Source organism: Pezoporus flaviventris, unplaced genomic scaffold, assembly GCF_033815535.1.
Source record: "Pezoporus flaviventris isolate CSIRO_AGI_PZ_B2104156 unplaced genomic scaffold, CSIRO_AGI_Pfla_v1 ptg000057l, whole genome shotgun sequence".
In the NCBI taxonomy this organism is placed as follows: domain Eukaryota; kingdom Metazoa; phylum Chordata; class Aves; order Psittaciformes; family Psittacidae; genus Pezoporus; species Pezoporus flaviventris.
In genome coordinates, this window is record NW_026892605.1 from 5047276 (window position 1) to 5073967 (window position 26692).

At 38.5% G+C, this 26692-nt stretch overlaps 1 protein-coding gene across 2 annotated transcripts; it reads left to right on the forward strand.

Annotated features, from left to right (window-relative positions):
* Positions 1-26692, forward strand: PAIP1 (poly(A) binding protein interacting protein 1). 2 transcript variants are annotated; one of them, XM_061469437.1, is made up of 11 exons: positions 1-91; positions 3586-3767; positions 9732-9920; positions 14238-14350; positions 18293-18404; positions 20198-20323; positions 22953-23059; positions 24407-24524; positions 24651-24705; positions 25298-25391; positions 26347-26692. In XM_061469437.1, exons 1-11 carry the CDS (start codon positions 61-63, stop codon positions 26435-26437), a joined length of 1218 nt encoding a protein of 405 aa, XP_061325421.1. In that variant the 5' UTR covers positions 1-60; the 3' UTR covers positions 26438-26692. The 2 variants fall into 2 exon arrangements, with proteins under 2 accessions (XP_061325421.1, XP_061325420.1); XM_061469436.1 differs by lacking the exon at positions 1-91 and adding an exon at positions 967-2355.

The window sequence follows — 26692 nt, forward strand, 5'->3', positions numbered from 1 at the left end:
GTTCCCAGCCAAACACAACTGCTTTCATACAATCTCAAGTACTGCATCTCTGAGGAAAAGATGGATCTGGTATCACAGTCCACTCTAAACGGTAAGTAGTTGCCAAACAGACATTAAGATAATATAGAATTATCTTAAGAAGAAGAATTCACATTTATGATCACAGATGAAAAGTTACCTGTTCAGTAACATTTAATTCCTCAATAGTTGTATACCTTAAAGAATGAGATTTGCTTTTTTCAAAAAATTGATCTATTAAAAAGTGATGCCAGAGTATAATGATGATTTTCCTTTAAAGCCTCAGGAGCCTAAGACCAGTGGTTGAAAATCTCAGCTTCCTTTTTCACATTAATGTAAGCTTTTCATTATCCTCCTGGTAAGGTGGAGTCTGCAGATGTGACACGAGGTCACAAACACAGGTTTTAAAAATGGAGCTGAAATAAGACAACACTACTGAATTTATTCCATTTAGTTATTTTAGTACCTAATTTGTGATCTTGAAAGGGTTGGTAATGCTGCTTAGATCTGGTTTTGAGAATTGTTTACACAAGGGAAGTATTCCGGTATTTTTTTGTCTCATCAAAACCTCCTACTGTTGCTCTCATTTCCTTTGCAGTGTGTAGATCTGTTAGTTTACCAGTCTGGCTTTCAGTAACGGTTGCCTAGGAACAGTTTTCCCATGAGCATAATGAACTTCAGCTCTGTCACCTTTACTGTCTGGCCAAGCCTGTCTCTCACCAAAAATCAGACCAGTTCATGCTTTGTGGAATTCACAAATATTTTACACCCTACACCAACATGCCATTAATAATTAAAAATGGTAAAAATGTAATAATAAACCAAATGGGAACATAACTTCTAAAGGCACCATTTTACAATCCAATTTATTATTTTTTTTAATACAAGACAATGCTATTCTGTTTGTTTGGGGTTTTTTTTATAATGTTTCACACACATGTGTGTATTTTTCACCCCCTCATGAGTTATGAACAGAGTTTGTGACCTGACCCCACCTCAGGCTTTGGCTTTGGCTGTGGAAGGGACAGAGCACCTTTGTGGGGTCAAGACCAGCTGTGGTGTGTTCTGGGCACCCTGTGTCTCCATTACCTGCCTCATCTTGAAAGCATATTGTGGTTTGATGGAGTTTGCAAAGTGAGTAGAGTAAGGCTCTGGGGTAAAACTGAACAGGAATAGGTGAATTAAATTGTGAGCAGGCACTTCAACTGAGTCACCCACAGTTAATGTGGGTTGATATTAGCAAAATATTAGCAAATATTAGTTAATATTAGCAAAATGCATTACACAGATAGATAACTGGCTCCTCCAGTTAGTTCCTGTTGGTGTGGAAGGTTTAAAAAGTTAAATCAGAATAGAGTTTGTTACCATGTCATGCACAATTATACATGAAAATACATTATTCTGAATAAGCATATTTATAGAAATCACTCTAGCTGTACAATCATGTTGCCATGTTAGGGGCTCAAGTGTAGAATTCAGGCTGCAGCTGCGCATGCAAACACCTCTCCTCTGCCTATATGTGCGTAGTGTAGCTACAGGTCTTCTGCTACGTGTAGCAGCAGTCTTGGTGCTGGTGGGGTCACCTCGCGCTGTGTGTTCCTGCAGGGGAACAATCACAAGAACATACTGTTTTGTGAGAAATGCCGTGCCCAAGCTTCCCTGCTGTTTGGGAGGCGTGACGAGGTGCGGCCCCGGAACCGGCTGCTGACACCCGCAGCCCGCTAGAAAGCGATCCCGTGCTGTGGTGGGGGCTGCAGACCCATCAGCTGTGGACAGGCGAGATTGTCATCGAGTCCGGTAACAACCTCTGTTCGTCCGCGGCAGCCGAGCTGGGCGACACTCGCCCGGGCCCGGTCGAGCTGCTATCCCTGCGCCGGGGTTGCTATGGCGACAGTCATGACAAGTGCCGCGAGGGGGCGCTGTCAGCCGCGCTGGTCCGCGACCGTCGTGGCCGTGGGGTGGGGGTGAAACTGAAAGTGAAGGGTTCGGGCCGCGGCAAGGCGGGACTCAGCGGCCGCCCTGCCCCTTTCCACGTTCCGCCCCCACGCCGTTCGCCGGCTGTCTCCCAGAAGCGCTTGAGCTGCCCCAGCGTGAGCATGTCGGATGTTTTCGACCGAACTCCGGGTGCCGGCCGACGCCGGGGTGCGGGCTGGGAAGGCACTGCTGTCCCCGGTGGTGCGGGAGCGCCGGAGAGCGGCGATGGGGCCCCCCTTGGGGGAAGCGGTTCGAACAGCTCAGGCTCGGCCGACGAGCAGCAGCACCAAGCGGGCGGCCTCTTCCCGCAGCAGGAATCACTGCGGCCTCCGAAGACTGCGCCTCTGGGCACCAGAATCGCAGGTACGGGCGCAGCGGCCCCCTCCCTGCCCCTCCCGAGGTCTCCGGTGTCAAAGGCGTAGGGGAGCAGCTCCCTGCAGCCTGCCGCGCTCCACTCGTGTGCCCGCAGCATGCTTCTCCTGCTTCGCTTGTACCCCCATTCGCCAACCCCCTGAGACTGGAGCCATGGGGGTTCGCCTCACCTCCCCGCGGCCAAAGCTCGGGGACGCGTGATTTTTCGCACCCCCATACGTAGAGGCGGAGGAGTCACCGCGGCCTGAGGACCAGCTCGCTGTGCACCCCAGCCATCCGCTGGATTCTTCTCTCACCGGGGAGAGCTGCGTGGGGGCATCTGCACCTTTCCTTAGAAGAGTGATCATGTTTCTGGGTTGTGGGCCTATGGCCAGGTAAAGGCGTGGTGTGGCACTGCAGCCACTCACAACACCTCTTTGTCCACTTCCCCCCGTTCTGGGCCTTCACATCTGTGTGTGCATTTTATCCATCTGTTAAACTGACAGCAGATGGTTCAGCCTTCCTCTTATTGAAGAACACCAGCCTAAAGGTTTGCCAGAAAATAAACACAATCTGACAGTAATACAAAGCATTGTTTGCTGGTTAGCTTTTTCAGGTAGGTATCAGGTTCCATTTTCAATAAACATAGGAGCTAATCTATAAAGATACATTTGGTACTCTTGGGAAATACTGTTTTGAAAGCACTCTTTCACTGTTGATTGGTTGTGTAGTTGTGGGGGGTTTTCTGCCAACAGTGTATGAGAAGAACACCTAAGTGTCTTTGAGAATTCTGGTAAAAATTAGTGTTGTTAAAAATTAGTCATGTCTTCCAATAATTGAACTTCAAAGTCTTGAATTTCTATCTGAAAAGTATGGAAAACCCACAAGATGAGCAAGATTTGCTAGTTTCTCAGGTTAGCTCTCTTAAAAAGCATGTTTTCGTGGGAGAGGAGAGGAGAGAGCTCTTTTTCTTTTTTCTCTTTTTTTTTCCTTTCTTTTTTTTAAATGTTTCTTTCACATGAACATTGTGGTTATTTTCTATGAGGTAGAAGGACATCTAGAGTTTGCTAAAGTAAAAGCTTTATCCATGTGTAAGAAAAACAATGTATTTGATGTAAACTTGAAAGTATTTTTAATAGTAAAAGTATATTTTAAATAAAAATATGTATTATGTGTGTACTCAGTGTGAATACATACTCATTTAGTAAATTCTAAGAAAAGCTTTTAACAAAAATTTTTCAGAGCACCTGCCACAGACAGGGATTCCATCTGGATCACAAGATAAAGTTTCAGTTCTTGATTCTGAACCAGAAATGGCTGAACCTCAGGTGGCTGCAGCTCCTGTGATAAGATCAAACTTGTCTGTTAAAGCACCTGAGTTCTATCCACCAGGTTACGTCCAGAACTTCAATCAGAACTTTGCGGTGAGTGTTTATTTTCTTTTCTGCCAATGCCAACTTGCTTATATTCAAGTTACCATTTTTCTGAGATCTTGTTTAATCAGATAACTTAAATGCTTCATTTGCTGAAGAGATTCCAGAAACTCGGATGATAACCTCAGGAGTCACAGTCAGAATGTTAAGTGATAGTGGGTGAATATTATGGTGTATGTGAAAGCATGAGATATTTTGCTAAAGCTTGCTGCAGATAACGATGTTACTTGTTGATTTTACTAAGCATTGATTGCATCTTTTTAGCAGCTACCTCTGTTGTAGTTCGCATTGGATTTTAAGTAAAGGCTTAGGTACACGTTTATACAGATTTCAGTTTCTGAAGCAAGTGTGGGAGAAAGCTTGACCTTCAGCTTTTCCAAGCACAAGACTTTACCTTTTTGAAATTTATTCTACAGTGGGTATGATTGACCGTGACTTTTAATTCCTTACTTAAAAGTGGTATTGTATCACCGAAGGGCAGAAAAGTAGGATTAGGCTCATTCCTAGCAGTTACCTACCCACATACCTAATACCTTTACAGCCAGCTTAAGGGTGATTTCAATTCAATGTTGTAGATGTATCATGTAATAAAAGTTGGTACTTTGTATTTTCTACTCTGTAGTCTTCCATGTTACTGCTTCAGTAAAGGGAAAGATGTATGTGAATTCTTGGAATATCCTTTTGTGCAAGCAGCCAGATTCTGGTATTGTACATAAACAGGTGGGAACAATGACTTTTACAAATACACTCAAGTGAATTTAAAAAAAAAACAAACAAAAAAAAAACAAACAGAAAAACCCCAGACAATTTATAGAAACATACAGATTTTTAATAACTTCTAGAAAAATACTTGATTTGAATGCTAAATGTGGTGGCTTCGATTTAAAGTCTTTTCCTCACCAGTGAAATTGATGTTATCTTAATGTTGCCAGCTTTGCCAGTTTGCTGAATAGAATTACTGTCCTGCATAATAGAAGCCCGTAGCCGATATACAACTGCTAATGAAAGGCCAACACAAACATGCCTCAGTGAATTGGGTAATCTAGGGGGAAAATAACTATTTTCACTCAATATATGTTACGTGTTTTCCATAAGTAAAGGATTTCAGTTTCAAGACCAAAAAACCTGCCATTTGGGTTGTCATTAGACAACGCGTGCTTACAATTACAAAGTTTTGAGGACACCAGTGTTGCTTTTCAGCTCTTTTGCGAAAATACAGAGGCATGTAGGAGTTCCTGGTTGCTGTGTTGTAGGAATATGTAGGACTATGTTGTAGGAATATGTAACTCATCTATTAATTAAAATACCTGTTAAAATGCTAGGCAAATCCTAGAACATGTACTTGTAAGTATGTTGCAGGGGCCTTAATAGTGGTGTTTCAGATGTTTGTGCTTCACTATTACAAAGTTTTTTGGTGGTTTTGGCTTTTTTTTTTTTTTCCTTGGTGCATTTTTGGTTTGGTTGTTTCGGGTTTCTTTTTCGTTTTAATGGCTGAATTAATTTTACTTGCAATAAAAATAAGAAATTTAGCACATCTCATTATTACACAGAATTTGATCATGAGTTTTAAAATCTGAATCAAAATTTTGAGAAAATACTGCTTTTCTGACTTAAAATTAATATCTTTTACCTTTAATTTATAACATTCCCTGGAATTATTACATCTGAAAGCTCCATTTCTCTTCTAAAATACCCAGTGGTTTTGCTATTAAGCATTTATTGTTTTAGAAAAAGTGACAGATTTCTTGTTTAATTGTACATTATAATAATTACTGTGCATGTCCATATCACATTTGCATATGAGATTACTTGATGACATCTGGTTAGTTCTGATACTCAAACTATCAGTTTGCTGTGAAGACAGTGTAAGTGGTACAGCACACAAGGCATACTAGAATTTTCAGAAAAACTTTACCAGGACTTTAGGGAATAAAGACCCCATGGTCCCTGCCCATGGCAGGGGGGTTGGACCTTGATGATCTTAAGGTCCTTTCCAACCCTAGCTGTTCTATGATTCTATGGGATTATCTGTTTCCATACAGAGGTCGGTCCAATCAGAACTTGTGGAATTCTGCAGTAGAATTGGTGACTAGATTTAGGTTTGAATTGCTAGTTGGAAATGTCAGACTTGTTCTCTGGCACAAGTGTATGATAATAACATGGCTCTCACTACATCAGAAGGGCACAATGATGTCTTCACTTCGTAAGATGAGATTTTTATCATCTTAGGTGGAATCTGACCATCACCATTTGATCTGGCTTTGGTTTTTACTTCTTTTCATTTCAAAAAGAAGGAGGTTAAGCAGCCTCAGTGCTGGTCTTATATGTTTAGCCAAGCAGGGGGGTGCCTCTTCCCTTTATACAGCATGGCAAGGTGATTTTGTATATGCAACAGTCTTTATGCTGTCCCAAAAGTGGAATTGTTACTTGGTGTGCAGAATGACTATATATACTCAGACTCGAGGTGTTTTATTCTCAGGTGTTTTGCAAAGTAAGGTGCTAGGTGGAAGCTCCACAAAGCTAGCGCACCTTAGTTTTGTGTACATCAAATATATACATTTCAGAGAGCAAAGAAATTACTTATCATTGGTCAAAAGTTACCAAATATATTATTAATTAGTACTTTTTTTTAGCACACATGCTTCATGAAAGGGGGTGGGGAGACAGCAAGCTTTTTGGGTCCTAAATTGAGCCAGTCAGCAATCTTCCTGTGCCACCTTCGCTTTTCACCCAGCTACTGCCCTTTCTTGTTGATCACTTGTTTTTCTAGTATTCACTTTGTGTTTGGCACTGTCTGGTACAGGTGTTCTCCTTTTATCAGTCCTTTAGCTCTGCTTCTAAGGTTAAGGTAATTAGTAAGGAGTGTATTGCTTACACACAGTCTTGTTTTTACAAGTGATGTTGTTAATCACTGTTTATCACTATGGCAAATTCCATTTTCACTGTACATCATTTGTACTTAAGTTTGCAATAAATTTATTGTAAACTTGTTAAGTGCATATAATCTGAAAGTGAGAAGAGCTTGTTCCTAAGGGTCTGAAGAGAAATCGAATGAAGGATTCAGTGACGAAGTTCGTAAGTGGAAGAAAAGTTGTAAATACCTACCAGGTATAGGAAGGCGGTAATTAGCACGTGCAGAAACTGAGCACAAGAGCAGACTTGGCTCATATATCTTCCTTTTTGTTACCTTTACATAAACCAGAGGAGTTTTAGTACCTACTGAGCTTTTTCACTATTGTTTTTTTGAAACTCATGAATTGACTCTTAGTAGAAGCAGAGGCAAAAGAGAAGCAAGTCATCTCTTAGCCAAAAAGAGGCAAATCCATTATCTTTAAATTGGTCAGTCTTTTGTTGTGAATAATCCAGGATCCCATCCTATAGCTATCAAACATAAAGGAGAAGGATTAGACAGTGTTCGCTTGATTGAGAAATCAACAACAGAACAGAAATTCGTGGAAAATTTCTGTTTGATTTTCATGGCTTTGAATCACAAATTTGTAAACTTATAGCTTCCTATTAGCCAACTAATAAAAATAATAGGAGGGATTTGCTTTGCTTTTCTTTATTTGATACAGTAATAAGTGCTGTCTTCGCTTGTTAAAATCTGCCAGTGACAAATGTGAGTGGTTTATGTCTAGAAGTTACTGGGCTAAACATTATTATTTTTAAAGTATCAAGCATTACTTATTTAGCAATATACAACTTTATTATAATGTCTGAATTATTCATTTTTCTCTCCTATTTGTTCTTTTTGCTGGCATAGTTACTAAAACCTCAATTGCATTTGGATTTGTGTAGTTAGTACAGGTAGATTAATGTGGTTACAGAGCCTCTGTGTTTAGCCTTTTAATTACAAAATGGGAAGAGGAGTATCAATACAGGGACACCGGTATACCAAATGATATTGGGGCTCCTTCCAGAAAGACATTCTCCTCCAATATTGAATTCCTATCAAGTAAGTATGAGAGGAAGATACCTTCCTCTCTGGTGAATGAGGATCTCCTAACAACCTGATGGCTGTCAGAAGGAGCAGCTTCTTTATACTAGCTGCAGCAATAGCATTCCCTGCTATCTCCCTGCAGGAGAGTTTTTGAACAGGTTGATTGGAGAAATGCCAGTTCATTTGTATATGACTAAGCTGTAGTTGTTGCACAATAATGTCATAGTTCTGTGGAACAAAATAGTTGAAGTTTATTGTACAGAACTTTTCCTGGGGTACTTGAAATTGCCTAGTAAAAGTTGATTTCCTTTAGCAAAATAGAGTATTTAGCTAATTACACATAGGCCTGTTACCCTTTATTCTTTGGCTTTGTAAGCTCCAAACCATTAGAACCGTAGGATACTTCAAGTTGGAAAAGACCTCTGAAGCTCCTTGACTCCCTTCCCCAGCTCAAAATAAAATTAACTTGGACCAGGTTGTTGAAATATTTATCCTTATAGTAATAACAATTTGCCACCATTTCCATAAACCCTTTTCTTTCTTTTTTCAGTTTCTTGTGAGCAATATTATGTAACTTTGTACAGTGAATAATACTAAAGACAAATATTCTACTTAATTAAACATAATAGGAAATCTTTCTATTTTTTTCTTTTATTATATTGATACGTCTCACCCTAGCTTAAGTTGTATAACCTTATGATGCGGATCTTTGAAGAATTTTGGAAGGTCTGCCTTTTTCCCCACACATTCTTCACAGGTCATGAAATTAATGTAAATACTTAATTGTCAGCAGTGTCTTTCTGTACAGTTCATGTCCAAATAAAAATCTTTCACAGATCCATGTTGCTTCACAGTAGAGGAGAGACTGAGGTGTTTTGAAGACAGAAAGTAAATTACATCCCTTCAATAAGGGAGAAGTGGTGGGGAAAAGGAGAATGTACTTATAACCCTTGGCAATGTATTTATGTCCACTAGATGAAGAAAATTGTTAGTTCACTAATATTTTTAGATAATTTTATTCTTTACAGTTCATGTATTTTAAACCTTTTTCTTGTTAACTAGTAGATCAGTTGACAGGCCTGATATTCTGTGTCACCCTTATATCTTGAATAACTAATGATAAGTCATTTCTTTAGCAGTCCCTCTTCAGGCTCCTGCTTACACTTCTGAAATCTGTGTAAGAATGCTTTTCACCATCTTTTGTATAGCGTGACAAAGTGAATTATTTGTACTGTGTTATTACTAGTGACATCACAAAGTATCCTGCTTACTTTGCTGTTCCCCTCCCATGCTAGCATCATAATACTTCAGAACAGTAGTGACTTCAGATACCATTACATATGTTCATTTCTAAATGAACAAAATTGACAGACTTCTGTCCATCAGCAGGAGTGTAAACACTGATAAAGTGATACTATGCAAGCTCATCCCTCCATTAGGGAGCAGGTGTGTTTACTGTCTGGTTTTTAACCTCAATAGCTGCAAATTAATGCAGTACCATTTGAATAGTTTCATTTCATGCTTTGTAGTCTTTCATCCATTGTCAAGAGATGCAGATTCACTGACTTTAAAAAATACTTTTTACATGGGGGCGCTAGTTGTATTTATTGTATTTCTGTAATTTCTTGCCATTCTGCATGTTTTGAAGCACTATATACTCTGTTTAAGCCAAACATAATTTGTTTCAAGTTTCCAATTATTTTTCCTTCTACATTTCGTATATATGCAGCACTGTTTGCACATCAGGAATGGGTGTTGAGCCTCTATTAGCTTTAGCCTTAACATATATACTTTATTGCTTAGTTAATCTTGCACCTGACTTGGCAAACTCTTTGATTTCTTTTGATCTGTCTTTTGATGTGTTTTGCCTGGAGACTCTAATCTATATAAAAATATTACTCAGTTCTTAAGATGATAGGTCTACTAGAGCTTTCTGATGCCCTGAGGTCTATGTTCTCTTGTGTTGAAGTAAACTGTTCCTTTTAAATAGTCGGTATGTTATTTCATTGCTATAGGATTCTTCCTTTGAAGATAGATACGATGGCTATCTGACTTTGGTGGAATATGTACAAGACTTCCTAAATCACCTCACCGACCAACCAGCTTGTTTTGAAACTGAAATAGAGCAGTTTGCTGAAACACTGAATGCCTGGGTCACTTCAGGTGAAGATTTACAAGGGCTTGTTGAGCTCATCTATCAGCAGGTACACTGTGTATATAACATTGATACTATGCCTCTGTTACCTAGTGTCCAAAGTATGCATACCAGTATTGTTTGTCATGTAATTTTATCTATGTAGTTGTTTAATGAATTTTTCTTTTTAGACTGGAACATATAGGGAAAGATTTTGCTAAATCAAATCTAAATGGTAGCTCAGGTGTGGGATACTTGGGCTGTTGATAAATTTTTAGCTCCTGGCTCACATACTAGATTTGAAATGACGGTTAAAGGGAGTTGTATTTGAATTGCTTTATTTATATAGTAAAGATTGAAGAAGTACACTCTTAAGCAATGCCAGAGTTGTACATTTTTATTCTATCCTGCAAAGCAAGTTCCTTATACTACTCAGATACTTTCAATTCCTTGGTATTTTAAAAAATTAAATTCATACCTACTGTGCTCATCAACCTTTGGGAAATACTCCTTTACTGACAGGCTTTCTTATTCATTTGGAATGTACCTATTTCAGAACAGCATAACTAGGGGAAGGGAAAGCTCATCTGATGGTAACTAGGTCCAGTCCCATTGATGGCCATGGAAATGAGGACAGCGACCTTGAGCTGAACTCCATACTAATTGGGGGAGCCATTGGAACAAACAGCTTAATATCTGTTGGTTAGCAAATTAGCTGGTTTTACTGTCTTTTGGCCTTGTTGCAGAGAATGAAGTCACACTTGCCCTTGCTGTTCATTACCTTGTGCATCTTTCACTTTTCTGGGTTGGTTGGTTTTGAATTCTACCTTGGAGAATGCAAACTCTTATTTACCTTTTAAGTGCAGATACTTGCAGAATATTTTAATCTGAGGCATGTAGAAGCTGCATGACCAATTGATCATGGTACAGAACCGTAGAGTCTAAAGTTTCTTACTGTCATATAGAATTAATGCAGATTTAATTCACAACAGATTAGTGATAATCTGTAAGATTATCTGTGCTGTGTTTGGCAGCATTGTTTTCCCATCTTTTATTTGAACACATGGACAACAGTTTAAAAAGATTAACATATCCATGTAACTTTATTGGAAGAAAAAGAGGGATTTATCAGATTTTTGAATTCATACAAGTTAAATAGACTCTTACTTAATGTAAGTCTTCAGTGTTGTCTCTTTCTCTCCCCCCCATTTAAAAACAGGTCCAGTGTTAGGGTTGGCTGTGCCTTCTTCAACTGAGAAGCATTGAGTATTATTACTCAATGAGGGCTAGAGCACCTCTCCTATGAAGACAGGCTGAGAGAGATGGTTTTGTTCAGCCTGGAGAAAAGGTTACTCCAGAAAGATCTTACAGCTGACACAGGTTGCCCAGAGAAGTTGTGGATGTCCCATTCCTGGAAATGTTCAAGACCAGGCTGGATGGGCCTTTGAGCAACCTGATCTAATGGCCTGGCTGAACAGGGAGATACTGTGGGAATTCAGGAGAAGAAAGGAGAATCTATTACCTGTAGAAGGGACTGTTGGCCCATCAGGAATTACAAGGATATTGTTGAATTATGGAAGGAGAAAATTGGAAAGGGGAAGGCACAGATGGAACTAACTCTGGCTACTGCCATAAGAGATAATAAAAAGTATTTTTACAAATGTATTAGCAATAAGAGGAGGGCCAAGGAGAACCTCCATCTTTTACTGAATAGCAGGGGAAACCTAGTGACCAAGGATGAGGAAAAGAATGACATACTTAATGTTGCCTTTGCCTCAGTCTTCAGTAGTCACACCAGCCATCCTCAGGGTGCTCAGCTTTCTGAGCTGTATGGCAGAGATGGGGAGCTGATTGAAGTCTCTATAGTTCAGGAAGAAATGGTTAGAGACCTCCTGTACTCAGCACTGGTGAGGCCACACCTCAAGTCCTGCATTCAGTTCTGGGCCTCTCACTACAGAGAGACATTGAGGTGCTGGAGCATGTCCAGAAAAGTGCAGCAAAGCTGAAGTGTCTGGAGCACAAGTGTGATGAGGAACAGCTGAGGGACCTGGGGGTGTTCAGTCTGGAGAAAAGGAGGCAAAGGGGAGTTCTTCTCACTCTCTACAGCTATTTGAAAGGAGGATGGAACCAAGAGGTGGCTGGTCTTTTCTTACCTGGTAACAAGCAGTAGGGTAAGAGGTAACTGCCTCAAGCTGCAACAGGGGAGGTTTTGACTGGGTATTAGGAAAAATTTCTTCACCAAGAGGGTGGTCAGGCACTGGAACAGGCTGCCCAGTGCAGTGGTAGAATTACCATTGCTGGAAGTCTTCAAAAACCATGTAGGTGAGGCCCTCAGTGACATGATTTGGTAATGGACTTGGCAGTCCTGGGTTAAAGGTGGCAGATTTACACCTGCTATGTGTAAAGACTAAAATGAATGAAACCCAAGACATGTACACTCTTCCCTTTGTCTGTGTATCAGGTATCTCAATCTGTCTATAAGTATTAATTATATACTTCCCCTTCTTCTTCCTAACCCATTTATGTCTCTATACAGAGTGAATTTTTGGTTCTCTTGTTTTCCAAAAGTTGAGCACTCTGACACTATAGCTCAAGAATCTTGGCTGTTTATAGTTAATACACCAACTGAAATTTCTCAAGATAAGTATTGGTAATTAGCCTTCTGCTTAGGTTGTGAGTTTTTTGAGTCGGAGATAAACTGGGATTACCAGCAATAATAATTCAGGGAAGATGTTACTGCACAGTAATGATTGGTTATTAAGAAGATGTAGAGGTGGGTTTTTTTGGTCTCTGAGTTATAATACCAAAAATTTAGGTCATAATAGCTAAAACTTAATTGTTTCAGTATTTGATGCAACCACAAATGCAGACCAAGTATTTAGGAAGATGAAGTTTAGAAAATACAGATGAGGTTCGAAGAATTTGCGTGTGTGCTTGATTGATTTGGGGGGTTTGTTAGGAGAGAGAAGTGAAATTAAAGTGATGTATTTTGCTTTATAAAAAGGGGACACCTTTTCTAGTCCAAGCAACTAATTGAACCAAAGGACCAAAAAGCTCATTAGATATTTCACATGCCTCTTACTGGAAACTAGATTCTGGTTTACTATCTTAGTTACATAAACTTGTTGTATCTTCCAAAGACAATTCAGTTTTTACCAGCGACTTCATGCGCACAGTACAGTTACAGTAAGTGCATTTTTCTCTGCCTGTAACTAGCTATAGTACACATAGAAGGTAACTAGATAAAACGCATTGACATGCTAATGGCAAGATGCTCTTTATTTGAACATGTTACAAGCAGCAAGCACAGCTGTAGTGCTGATAGATGATCAAGATATAAAATGAATGTTCAAAGATGATTCAGCCATGGGAGAAGTTTAATGAATTCTTGATAACCCTATTTTCTTTTTGGCAGAGCTGCTGGAGTTACTTAAACTAGAACCACTTTTCACTGAAGCTGTATTTGAGAAAGAATCTCTAATTCAAGTGTTGTTAGAAGATAGTTTAAAATAATTGAACAGGAATAAATTGCCAAAATAAGGGGATGTTCTGCATTAAGTTCTAAGAGACTTTCAGTAATAGACAATGTTGAATTTTCAGTTGCTTTTTTCCACCTCTTAAAATTTTAAAGTATAGTATTTAAAGCAGAATATTTTTCAGACAGTGTATAACTTACATTGTAGAATTTCATTGCTGCCAGCTGTTTTTAGATGACAAAAGTGTAAATGTTCAGAGTAATATGACTTGTTCTGGAGAAAAAGACCCATCAAGAGCTATTAACTGTAATGATAACAGTCTTAACCTCCAAATCAGGAGTTTGCTATTCTGCAGATTGCTGGAGTGTGTACAGGAGAAAGTATTTGTCTTTACTTGCCATGTTCTTATACTTTTTCCCTGGGCATTCATTATTGCCAGAAATAGTTTCCGGGATAAACAGCCCTTTGAATGAAGCAGACTTTTTGCTGTTGCTGCTGTTTTAATATACTCCTTGCTCCTTGAGAGAGAGAGTGTGTCCTTGGAAAAATGTTTTAATGTCCAGTGTTGATTTTTTTTGTAAAAACAGTTTGTAAGTGACCTTCAGATATTTTTTGGTTGCAGGTTATAGTGAAGAAGCACAGTTGAGACACACAGCATAATGGTAGTTGTTTTCTTAAAGATTCTTAAAAAATCACAGTACATGTAATTTTTTAAGTGCAGGAATGCATTTAGCAAAGTGTTGATGAGATGTAAAAATTAACATGACAAATAGTAATTATTAATCTTCTGCTCTTCAGTTGTCCTATCAACTGTTGTTAAGTAGTTTTCAAAAAAGCTGTTAAAGATACTTCCTGATAGCCTAATAATGATTTTATGAATAATTCCTTTTTTTCCACTTCTATTTTGGAAGGCCACATCTGTCCCAAATTTTTCATACATGGGAGCTCGCTTGTGTAACTATCTATCTCACCATCTAACCATTAGTCCACAAAGTGGGAACTTCCGACAACTGTTACTTCAAAGGTCAGTATCAATATGTAATTTTAAGCCTGTTACTTTCTCAGGTTACATGTCTTCTTACTTTGTAACTGTTAGCATCATGTGCAACCAGGTACATATATAAAATAGTTTAGATGGAGGATTATTAAAGCACAGGTACATACTGGTTATCAAAAACATACATTTTAAAATATTCTAATATTTTAAAATATGAGAAAGGGATTCCATTTGGAGTTCTGTTGGCTCTTTTGACCTGAGTATCTCAGACTGATCACAAATTACAGGGTAAATTGGAAAGTTAATCAACTAAAGTTTGAAAGTATAGTAAATACACATATATGTACTGTTCTTGTCCTTTGACCCTTGCCAAGACTGACTTCATTGTGGTTTGGGTTTTTTTTTTTCCTTTAATTACTTTTCTGGCTGGAGTTGCTGTGTAAGGTTTATTCACTGATCAGCTAACTGACTTTGTATGTGAAGTGGGTGCATAAAATCCATAAGAATACATTTCTTCAGTTTTCAGTTTCTACAGAATTCCGAGGGCTTACAGTTTAATAGACTTTGTAGTTGACAAAAAAAAAGTTTTTAAATGGACTATTTTAAATCTTTTAAATCTTACTGCATGACTTTTGAAGCAGTACACTGTAATACTTAAGAATTCTTTAGAAATTAGCCTTTTTCTCTTTAAGGACTTTTGGCTTTATAAACTTCAAGCTTGCTTCTTTTAAAAAGTTTCATTTAGTGCACCTATGTTTAGAAACAAAATCATGAAAAACTTCAACAGCAATGCATTATGATGATCTTTTATCCAGAGTGTAACTTCTGGAGTGTCATGGTTGAAGACAGCAGGTAGCTAAAAATGATAACAGCCACTTGCTTACTCTCCCTGCCCCTCAGGAGGATGGAGGAGAAGACCTGGGAAGAAAAGACAATTTAATAAGACAGAAATTGAAGGAAAAATAATAATAATAAAGCCAAGTAGTTGACTTGCTGAAATGCAGTGCATGTTTTACATCTGTGGATAACCTGTCCAATAGTGTCCATGGTGAAATCTGCTCCACAGTCATGATCCCATCTATATGTTGCATCTCCTCCTTGGTGGCCTGCATGAGGCCACTGGGTTAAAAATAATTCTCCCTTATGTTGCCAGTCCAAATCCACCTGAGACACTTCAGTCTTAGCAGCCTGATCTACCTTTTGGCTGTTTTGATGTTCTTCAGTGGCCCAACTCTTGAGTACTTGAATATCTGTCTACGTGGCATACTTTTACAACAGGTACTTTACCCAAGCAGCGCTCATAACTATCTAGCCTCAGGACAGATCTCTGGATGGTATTCTTAAATAGTTGTTTAACTCTGAGGACGTTTAGGAGACATAGCAATAGGATCATGCTGGTTTGAACATCCCTAGAATATTCAGAATTCTCAAGCTATTATAATTAGCCTGGAGAAGAAGAGGAAGATGGAGGAAGGTTTCTCCTCCAGAAGAAAGGGAAGATGGAGGAACGTATCTCCACAATGGGTTCTCCGAGAAGGTAAAAGGTGTAATTGCCAATAGATTCCGATAGATGGCTCCCGAAGTACGGAAATGAGGCAAGGTTGAGAGAGACCAGATGAGTCTCGCAAGCAGCAATTTTATCATGTCATAAGCCAGTGTTACAAAGTACAGCAAAATGGTAACCTTAACCCAGCCCCCATAGTTGATAAATATCACAACAGGCAACATGTACAGCAAGTAAGGTGTTACCACAACTCTGAGAACACACACAGCAAGTCTGAGAGAAAATCAATCAATATTGTGACCAGTGACTGTTAAACTAATATAATGAATGCTTATAGCAAATTTGTTTTAACACACTGTGGTCAGATCTGTTGTTAGCTCAATCTTTTGTGCACTGTGTTGATCTCCCAAAAGGACTGTCATGGTTTAACCTCACAGGTAGCTAAATGCCACACAGCCACTCACTCACTCCTCCAGTGTACTCACAAAACAACTAAAGCATCAGTGTGCTATTAACATTATTCTCATACTGAAGCCAAACCACAGCACTGTACTGTACCAGCTACTAGAAAGAAAATCAATTCTATCCCAGCTGGAACCAGGACACAGAGAAATGGAAAATACTTACATTTTCTCTCTTCCCCAAATGAGCCTTTTTGCCTTCAAAATTACAACTTTTATTTGGGGATTTTTTTTTTTAAAATATGTTTGTTACTTGAAGGAAATAATCTGTTAAGGTTGGGTTATCAGGCTTTTTAAAGCCAACCCAATAGATAACATCAATTTTGGCACCCTGCTTATGTTTTTATTACTAATACGGATGTAATTGGGAAGGGGGATAAACAACCTAACAGTATAACCACAGAGAGTTCATCTTCTGTTTCTCAACCCAAGTTTCTACTTTAAGCAGCTGAAATAGAAAATGTAGATTTTTTCGTTTCCTTAGTGTTTCTTAATTCACAACATAACCATAGAGAGTACGTTAGAAGTCTGTCTTTCCTTTATCTCAAATACTTTCTAATTCTGGTTTTGAACTGCTATGTAAGCTTGTATGTTTTTGGCACAGTTGTTGCGTACTAGAAAAATTACCTCTCAGCCGTATTATCTTAATCCTCTGTATTTATATCTAGATTATAGAATCACAGAATGGTTTGGTTTGGAAGGGACCTTAAAGCTCATCCATTTCCAACCTCCCTGATACGCGCAGGGACACCTTCCACTAGACCAGGTTGCTCAAAGCCCCGTCCAGCCTAGCTTTGAACACTGCCAGGGATGGGTCAGCCACAACTTCTCTGGGCAACCTGTGCCAAGGCCTCACCACCCTCACAGCAGAGAACTTCTTCCTAATGTCTAATCTAAATCTACCCTCTTTCAGTTTAAAGCCATCCCTCCTTCTACTATCACTATTTGCTCTTACAAAAAATCCTTCTCCAGACTTCTTGTCAGCCCCTTTAGGCACTGGAAGCTGCTCTAAGGTCTCCCTGGAGCCTTCTCTTCTTTAGACTGAACAATCCTAGCTCTTTCAGCCTGTCTTTATAGAAGAGCTTCTCCAGCCCTCTGATCATCTTTATGGCCCTCCTCTGAACAGCTCCACATCCTTCTTATGCTTGGGGCTCCAGAGCTGGACACAGTACTGCAGGTGGGGTCTCACCAGAGTGGAGTTGAGGGGGAGAATCACTTCCCTTGACTTGCTGGTCACGCTTTTCTTGATGCAGCCCAAGGTGTGGTTAAGCTTTCTGGACTGCTAGTACTCATTGCCAGCTGATAATCAGTTTTTCATCCACCAGTACCCCCAAGTCCTTTTCTTCAGGGCTGCTCTGAATGCACCCAGCCAATATCCATGTTTGGGATTGCCCCAGCCAAGTGCAGGAACTTGCACTTGGCCTTGTTGAACTTCATGAGGTTTGCGCTCGCCCACCTCTAAAGCTTGTCAGGGTCCCTCTGCATGGCATCCTTCCCTTCCAGCATATCGCCACACAGCTTAGTGTCATGAACTAGGCATCACTGTCACTTAAAATGGTTAGATAAAGAATATATTGAGTAAGTGTAAAGGTATCTAAGACAGTGTGGGCAGCACCCTGAAAGGGGGAATATGTCCTTCACAGTAATATTTGGGTTTGTGGACATTTGGCTGCCTGAGTTAAACTTCCCGGACCCATATTCTTATATGTAGACCGTAACTGTCTTTTAATTTTTCCATGTTGTAAATTGCTCTATTTCATTTTGCTCTCTCCAATTTCAGCCATTGAAAACATCATCATGTAATCATATGTATTCATCTAAAAGGAGACAAGTCCATGGTGTCTTTGTGAAGTGTTCTCATTTCCTTCACAAATTGTACTTGCCAACATTCAGCATGTAACAGCTGCAATGTAGTTCATAAATTCTTAGCATTCTGTTAAGTAAATATCATGTTAAATACCTTGGGATGTTTACAGATGTATGACTTTGTTTTAATTTTTACAGGTGTCGAGCAGAGTATGAAAACAGGGATGAAGCCACCAGAGCAGATGAGACTACCCAAAAAGAGTTTCATGCCTTTGTCCTGTTCTTAGCTGAACTCTACCTTAATCTAGAGGTAAGAAGAAACTTCCATGTGGTGTGGTTCTTTGTTGACTTTTTGTTGTGTTCAGGTAAACACTGAAAATGGCATGTAATTTGAGGTGTTTTTTTCTAAAGGGAGAGGGGAATAAATTAAAAGAACTTTAGAACAGTTTTGTTGTAATGTGTGTCCAGGAAATAGGACAAGATCAGTAGAAGTTTATATTTTTTGAAGTGTAAGAAATTATAAAAAAAAACCAACCACAACCACCTTTGGAATGCAGCTTTTGGTATGTTCTTTAGACTGGCAATACCCCCAGATGAGTACACTTCACCAGCACAGGAAATGTTACAACCTTGCAGAAGCAGATCATGATCAATAACCCATAATTCAGTATCCAGTCACCAATAGGAGCTATTAGCAAACCCTTGAGGAAGATGTGGAAAGTTTTAAAATGGGCAATTAAAAAGGTAGGCCTTTAAAGATACATCTTCTGAAGGTTGAGCCCTTGTATTATGCTTTAAGCATGTAATCTTGTATTTAGATTGGGGTTTTTTTGTATCTGTAATAGGTGCAGAAAAGTTTATGTACACTTACAGCTTCTGACTCTGTCATGGTTTAAACCCAGTCAGGCAATTCGTTCGCTCACTTCCCCCCCTTTCTTGCCCTCCCCCTGCTCCCGGAGGGACAGAGAGGAGAATCAAAAAGAATGCAACTCCCACAGGTTGAGATAAGAACAGTTTAGTAACTAAGGTATAACACAAATCACTACTGCTACCACCAATGATAATAATGATAAAGGAAATTACAAGGGAAGAGAATACAACACCTCAGCACCAGCCGACCGATAACTCGCCCCCCTCAACCCGACCAAGCACCAACCCATACCTCCTCCAACCCTGCAGTCTCCCAGCCCTTCCGGCTAACTCCCAGTTACCTCCTGGGCATGACGTGCTGTGGTATGGAATACCTCTTTGGTCAGTTTGGGTCAGGTGTCCTGTCTCTGCTTCCTCCTGGCTTCCCCTCCTCCCTGGCAGAGCATGAGCCTCACAAAGTCCTTGGCCAAACCAAAACATCGCTATCAGCTCTGTTCCCCAGCTGAAAGGTAAAACACTGCACTGCACCAGCTACCAAGAAGGAGAAACATGACTGCTACTGCTGAACCCAGGACAGACTCTTACACTTGTGAGTTCAGTAAGGTCACTGCCAAAGTGTACTTAAAGGTATTTTAGCAGGATTATTTCAACAGTTTGATATAAGCAAACAATATAAAAATGTTGTGCTGGCATAAGGAAAGAAAATAAATATTTGAGTTTTCCATTTCTGTTTGTAAGTAGGCCTTGAAATCTGCTTTTCACTTGCTAGAAGTAAAGGGGAAAATTTACAGAGGGCTTTGCAGGAGGAGGAGTTGTCCAGTTCTGTGGAGCTTACGGTTTATTTTTTTAACTGTTTTCTATACTCTCTTAAATACATAATGAGCACCTTCCAGAAGTAAGCCACTACAGCTGTAGAGAATACATATCGTAACATGGGAAAGAGCATGGGGTTCTGGGAATCTGGGATTTTGTGGACCATTTGCCAGGCACTTGGTAGCTTTTCTTAGCAATTTACTAGCAAACAAAATGCTAGGCATGCATTGTTATGTATGTGTCAGAATTGCAAGGTATTCTCAAGTTCTGTGTTCTAAAACAGCTACAGTATGTGGCATGTTCTTCCAGTTAAAGACCTCAGCTATGTTGATCACAAACCAAATCATAACAGCATTCAAGAGAAGAAAATGTGACTAAATTGATTTCTAAAACGTAAGTCTTTTAACCTTGTTGTTGCAGATTAAAGGAACAAAGGGACAGGTAATGCGAGCAGAAATTCTTCAAGAAGGCCTTCGGGAATTACTAAATGCGCTGTTGTCTAATCCTGTGGACAGTAATCTGATATGTGCAGTGAAACTGCTGAAGGTGAGACAGTAGTTTTAACGGAAAAAATGGTCAAGTTTTTTAACCTTCTTAACTTTGGAAGCAGTGGGGGAAACTGCAAATGAGGAAATGTTTATAAGGTTTTATGCATTACATCATTAACAGAGGAAGCTATACTTGTTTGCTGTGTTTTTCTTCCTTAGTACCATTATGAAATTGAGCCAACAAAAAAGTAACATAAGCTCTAAAAGTAAAATGAAAGGCTGTTCTTATACATACAAGAGCAATGGAACTGAAGTCAGGATGCAGACAATTAAGCAGTCACTTCAGGTCTCCTTTTGCTGTTTCTGGTGTGGGAGAAAACTGTAATCAATTTGAATGAATTGTGGGGGCCTGTAAGGATGCTGGGGAGGGACTCTTTGTTAGGGACTGTAGTGATAGGACAAGGGGTAACAGGTTAAAACTTAAACAAGGGAAGTTTAGACTGGTTATAAGGAAGAAATTCTTTATTGTAAGGGTGGTGAGGCAGTGGAATGGGTTGCCCAAGGAAGGTGTGAATGCTCCATCCCTGGCGGTGTTCAAGGCTAGGTTGGACAGATCCTTGGTTGACATGGTTAAGTGTGAGGTGTCCCTGCCCATGGCAGGGGGGTTGGAACTAGATGATCTTAAGGTCCTTTCCAACCCTAACTGTTACATGATTCTATGTTCTCTGTTCTGAAGGACGTGTCTGCCACTTTTTGTGGCAAAAGTTTCTTGATACCAGTTATTTCATCTTGTATTGCCTGTATCACTGCTACTGCACAAATAAATATATTCCTCTTTCATGATGAAAACAAACCTCTTTGCTCTTAAATTTTTCCTTAAAAAAATGGTGGCTTCTATGCAGGGAGAAAATTTTCTCTTTGCTGGCCATGGTTATATTCATAGTTGCGAAAAGACTTTTACAGGAAAGCAATTTAAAAGCTTTTTTGGACTTTAGGTTTTTTGGGGGAAAAAGGGGGTAGGGGAAGGGTGGTTGGTTGTTTAGTTGCTTTTTCCTCATTCTTCCCTCTTCTTCCCACTCGACTGTTTTTCAGACTCTTCTGTCTTGAAATGCAGGAAGCTTCTTTTGATATGGTGAATAGGGAAGAGAGGTTTTACATCTTTCTGTTTAAACTTTTCATTTGAAGTTTGGATGTTTAAACAGGTTGCTTCAAAGCAAAAATGTGAGGTTGTATTCAATAAGCATAGTCCCTCCTGTGGTCAATCCTTATGTTGGCAGTGCTTCCCTGAAGCAAGGCCCATTGAAGGACTTCCCAAAAAGGCAGTACACAAATCATGAGGTTTTTCAGTGCTGCTGGTTTTTATAATTGTTCTCAAAAGAAGGTGGACGTCTTGCTATTTGTGTGAATGTTCTTGGAATATTTACTTGACTTCACAGCATCCATTCAAAATAAAAGACGGCAATCTAAATTATTTTATGACACAGTACTAACCTACAGAGTGTTACAGAACACAGGTTTGGGGGGGGGGGTGTGATGCAAGTGTTCTCTAGTGTCTTACAGTAGCTACAAATATTAGAGAATATGTGTAGCTAGATTGGGCTACTTCATGAAACAGAATCACACAGAATCACAGAGTTGTTAGGGTTGGAAGTGGTCTCTGGAGATCACCTAGTCCAACCCCTTGGCTTCACTATTGAAGCAGTAAATGTCTCCTGTTGTCTTTTCCATTTAATATAGTGATAGATACAGGTGTTTTACCTGTTTGCTCTGCAATATGTTTATTTGTAATTAAAACTCCTTGGTGCTATTATCTAATTGTCTAGAATCAGGGTAGGACTGCAGTAGAAAATTGAGAACACCAAACAAATGCTGACCAAGATGCTTGCTTTTATCTTTGCATTTTATTCCTTTGTATCATCAGGTGCCGTTCCAGGCATTTTGGAAAGTGTAATATTTATGCTGAGTAGATCAGGAATTGCTGTTAACTTTGATCACAGAGGCAAACTATTTTTCTTGTGATTTAATTCCTACTGTGCAATTACTGGGCAGCGAAGTACCTATTTTTAACAGAAAAGGCTTTCATCCACAGCAGTAGTAGACTATCTGCTGCTAAAACTTGGCATCAGCTTCAGCTTCCCAGATTTTATGGATTAAAATTCAGGCTGGCTTAATTAGATAATTCTTAGCTCCTCATATATACCCAGATGAAATCCTCTGGCATGTGTGATGCTAGCTAAGTTTACTGAAGTGTTTCTAAACTGTTTATTAAACTCTTCATTATTCTCAGGTAAGCTAGTGGCATTATCTGCAAAAATAAGGTCTCCTTTTCTTATAGCATATACTTACATAAGATCTGACAAATGTCATTGAAGAGTTGTTTCAAATCGTATTTCAACACTGAAAAGAGAGAAGTGGTTGTGAACTTCTTTGTGACATAAACATTGGACGTAAAGCTACCATACTGCTTGTAATCTAAAATAAACTGTTTATAAGATCTGTTAATCTGTTTAGCAAGAAGGTATTGGGAATTGGGAATGTCAATCCTCAAGTAGTCATGCAGTACATCTAAGTGTTATGAATTGTTACAGAACCTGTTCTTTTGACAGTTTATTAATGTTTTATAATTAAAAAAAAACCAAAAAAACAAGAAACAAAAAAAAAAAAACAAACTAATCCAATGTCTTTAGTTGACAGGCTCAGTTTTAGAAGATGCCTGGAAAGAAAAAGGAAAAAGTGATATGGAGGATATTATTCAGAGAGTTGAAAATGTTGTGTTGGATGCAAACTGTAGCAGGTGAGAAGATAAATTTGTGTGCAGTGGGGTTTTCTTATATTAAACAGAACACCTTAAAAATCTTCGAGAATAATGAACAACACATCCAAAACATTTTAAAAACGTCTATTTATAAGAAGGAAGGGGATGTTCGGCTCACTTCCTATGTATAAAATCAGATATTTCTTCATTGAGGAGGCTTGGGGAGATTGTTTTTTTTTTTAAAAAAAGTGTATTTTATGTTTTGATAGGTATGTGTGTTCACAGTAATGATTTTTTTAATTTTTTTTTTTTTCAACTTTTTAGATCTTGAAATCTTTCATAAGTGCTTTGGTTTCTAAGAGCAAGTATATATATACAAGGAGACAACTGTGGTGATATCTCTTAGTTTATACTTTTAAATATTAGTTTAACAGTATTAGGGTTATATAAATATATACAAATAACTATAAATGTAAAGGCAAAGTGAAACTTGGTTTTGTGTTGTTTTTTCTGGAGAGCATGGTCTTAGTGCAGTCTGGAGAACAATGAGTGGTATCAACAGCATGAATGAGGTGATCTGATTCTGTTGTACTTCATCCTCAGCTTCTTGCAAATTCACTAAAAACCTATAGATGGTCCAGGCACTGTGACCTGATATCTTGCCATATGGAGGGAGGCCAACAGGTAGCTTGTAGCATCTGTGGGTTGTAATTGAGCTGTCCCCAGGGAGGATGAGGAAAATTTTGCTTCAGGAACCTGAGAAAATTGATAGCACAAGCAAAGGCTTCAAAGACACAGAAGCACAAACTTACTTTAATAGAGAAAACAAGTGAAGATTTTATTTATTCCTTAATGAGAGTCTTCTGCATGAACTTGCTTAAAAGAAAAAAAGCAATTTCTGTTATTTTAGGAGTGAAATGACTCGTGATATCTAGTGTATTGGAGACATTACTTCTCACTGTTGACTGCAAATTACAGTGTGATTAAGAGGGCTGAAGTTAGGAGAATCAATTAGATTATTAAATACAATTTGAAGATCATTTGCCTGTTTTTCCCAGTACAATCCTTTTATCAGAAAAACTTGTGCTACAGGTTTGGTATCTTGATAAAAACTATAGCAATTTTTGTTTCGTATGGGCTCCTTACTTCACCACAGAGGAAGTGGAGAGGGTGAGTATCTTATACTTGATATATAAAGCATCTAGACATGGGGGGGGGGGGTGTGTGTGGAAATTAACTCAGAGTTATCTGTCGACTGGACCAGGTTTTGTCCTTTATAGAGCTTTTGGGAGGGGATTTAACTACGTAATATTTGCAAGATGTGAGAAGCCCAATTTCCTACTTAGCACAAAACATTCTAACTTTTGGAGTGCTGCTTTTTTTCAGAGATGTGAAACATATGCTTCTGAAACTAGTAGAATTGAGATCAAGTAACTGGGGTAGAGTTCATGGATCTTCTGCACATACAGAAGCTACCCCTGAAAATGACCCTAACTATTTTATGGTAAGAACATACACTTCAGTTCCTTAATTGTGAATTTAATTTGATTCATAGACAATCACATTGCTGAAAACTACAAACAACTGTCTCTCTGAATACGTATAACTTTCTGTGTAACTTTATTCTTAGAATGAGCCAACATTTTACACTTCTGAGGGTGTTCCTTTCACTGCAGCGGATCCAGGTATGTCAATAGCTTAGCATACCTTTCTTCTTAGTCTTTGAAAAGTTGTAATCAACTTTGTCCTGTTGAAGTACATAAAAAGTTGTTCTTCAAATTTCTGAAATTCATACAGATTAAAAGACAAAATTATGTCTGAATTTCTGACTTTGTGTAACCCATGCCTTATTCTGCATTAAAAGAAAATAAATATTTGAAATGGAAAGCATGTATTTGAGTTCCTGTCACTCAGAAGAATTTGTGCCATAGTTCTCAGCACTTGATCTCTCCAGAAAGCCAGAAATCTTCAAGTCAATTTTTTGTTTTTTGTTAGTAGCAAAAAAGGGTTGTTTCTTCCTTAGTTTCCTTGTTTTCTGTAATCTGAGCACAGTGTGGCATGAAATCTCTTGCAGCAGACATCTGTGCCTGGGAAGTTAGGTATCATTCTTAAAGGTTAGTTCATGTCCTGAGAAACACAGTAGCAAGAGGGTTTTTTCTATAAGATGTTTCATACCATTTTGGTTTCATTTAGAAGGTTATTTTCCAACCATACAGATGTATGGTAATTTAGAAGACTAGTTTTATATATTATTCAATGTCATTTTTGCTTTGCCAGATTATCAAGAAAAATACCAAGAGCTGCTTGAAAGAGAGGACTTTTTTCCAGAATACGAAGAAAATGGAACGTATCTGCCAGGACCTGGAGATCCGTATGTTTTCTTTTTGAGTGATAATTTTCTTTTTTTTTTTTTTTTTTTTTTTTTTTAATACCAGTTCTTTTTACTGCAGACTCAGAAATCCAGTCTTGCCAAAAATAAAACTAAATAATTAATAGTTACCTCTACAGTGGAGGTTAGCTGTTTTGTAATCACACAAATTTGAAACATATTTATCCAAATGAGTGGGTTAATTAGAATTCAGATATTCATATACATGTACAAACAAACTCTTTTCTGCATTATAAATAAATTAATTTGCAAGCAAAATGAAGCAGCAGACTTTCAAGTGTTGGTAGTGAGACAAACTGAATTCACTTGAGTGATGTGCATATACATCCCAGCTAGAGATGATTACAAAATTTTCAGTATCTCAACATTTGTTACGTTTCTTTCCTTAGAATAAGTAGTATTCCTTCAGTGGTTATTGAGTATTCCTTTGGAATTAAGGTTTCATGTATCAACAAAAAGGAATGCAGGTTTTTATATAAACGGATTCTTTAACTAGTGTGCAACCAAGGCGGTGGATGCAGTATTTGAACTAGGATGCTGACCAACCAAAAAAATAAGCTAATATAATGCTAATTATGGTTTCTTGCAAATAGATCAATACAGATGTACTATTGAATTTTATGAAGCTTGGTTAACATTATGGCACTTACTATCATCTCGGAAACTATTTCTGTTTTTAAACTGTGGACAGTGTAATATGATCCAAAATGGTGACAAGCACTGTCACTATTTGTACCATGCCCAGGCTGCTTTGAGGTTTCTATTTACTTATTTTCTTAGTTACCCATGGTTTTTTTCCTTTTCAGCTCCTTTAGGAAAATGTCATAGTTAACAGCTATTTACAGAGCTGTGTTTTATTTTTGACATCTACATAAATGTTTCTGAAAAGCTGTACTTAACGTCTTTGGTGATTTTTCTTTTTTTTTTTTTTCCCCAGGTATTTTGATGACATTGATGATGAGATGGATCCAGAAATTGAAGAGGCATATGAAAAATTCTGTCTAGAATCAGAACATACGAAAAAATAGTGAGATGTTACACATTAATGTTAGTTTATTAAGCCACTTTATGGTTAGAATTCATGGGGATAAAAACATTTGTACCAAAACAGGGAGCTTGAGTTTCTCCAAGTACTAAAGTTACACAATTTTCATTAACAGAAACTGCCAAAAATTGTAAACTCATGCCCTGTATCTTAAAATGTTGTGTATATAATCATAGTTTATTTTATGTACAGGTATATGAACAATGTTTTGGCTGCAATAAAAATTATTTTAAAATTA

What these genes read in the sequence shown, in the direction of transcription:
- PAIP1 (XM_061469436.1), top strand. Translation starts at nt 2,115, where the DNA reads ATGTCGGATGTTTTCGACCGAACTCCGGGTGCCGGCCGACGCCGGGGT. An exon ending in AACTCTACCTTAATCTAGAG is followed by an intron (nt 18,405 to 20,197) that starts GTAAGAAGAAAC and finishes TTGTTGTTGCAG; the next exon opens with ATTAAAGGAACAAAGGGACA. An exon ending in ATGACCCTAACTATTTTATG is followed by an intron (nt 24,525 to 24,650) that starts GTAAGAACATAC and finishes CTTTATTCTTAG; the next exon opens with AATGAGCCAACATTTTACAC.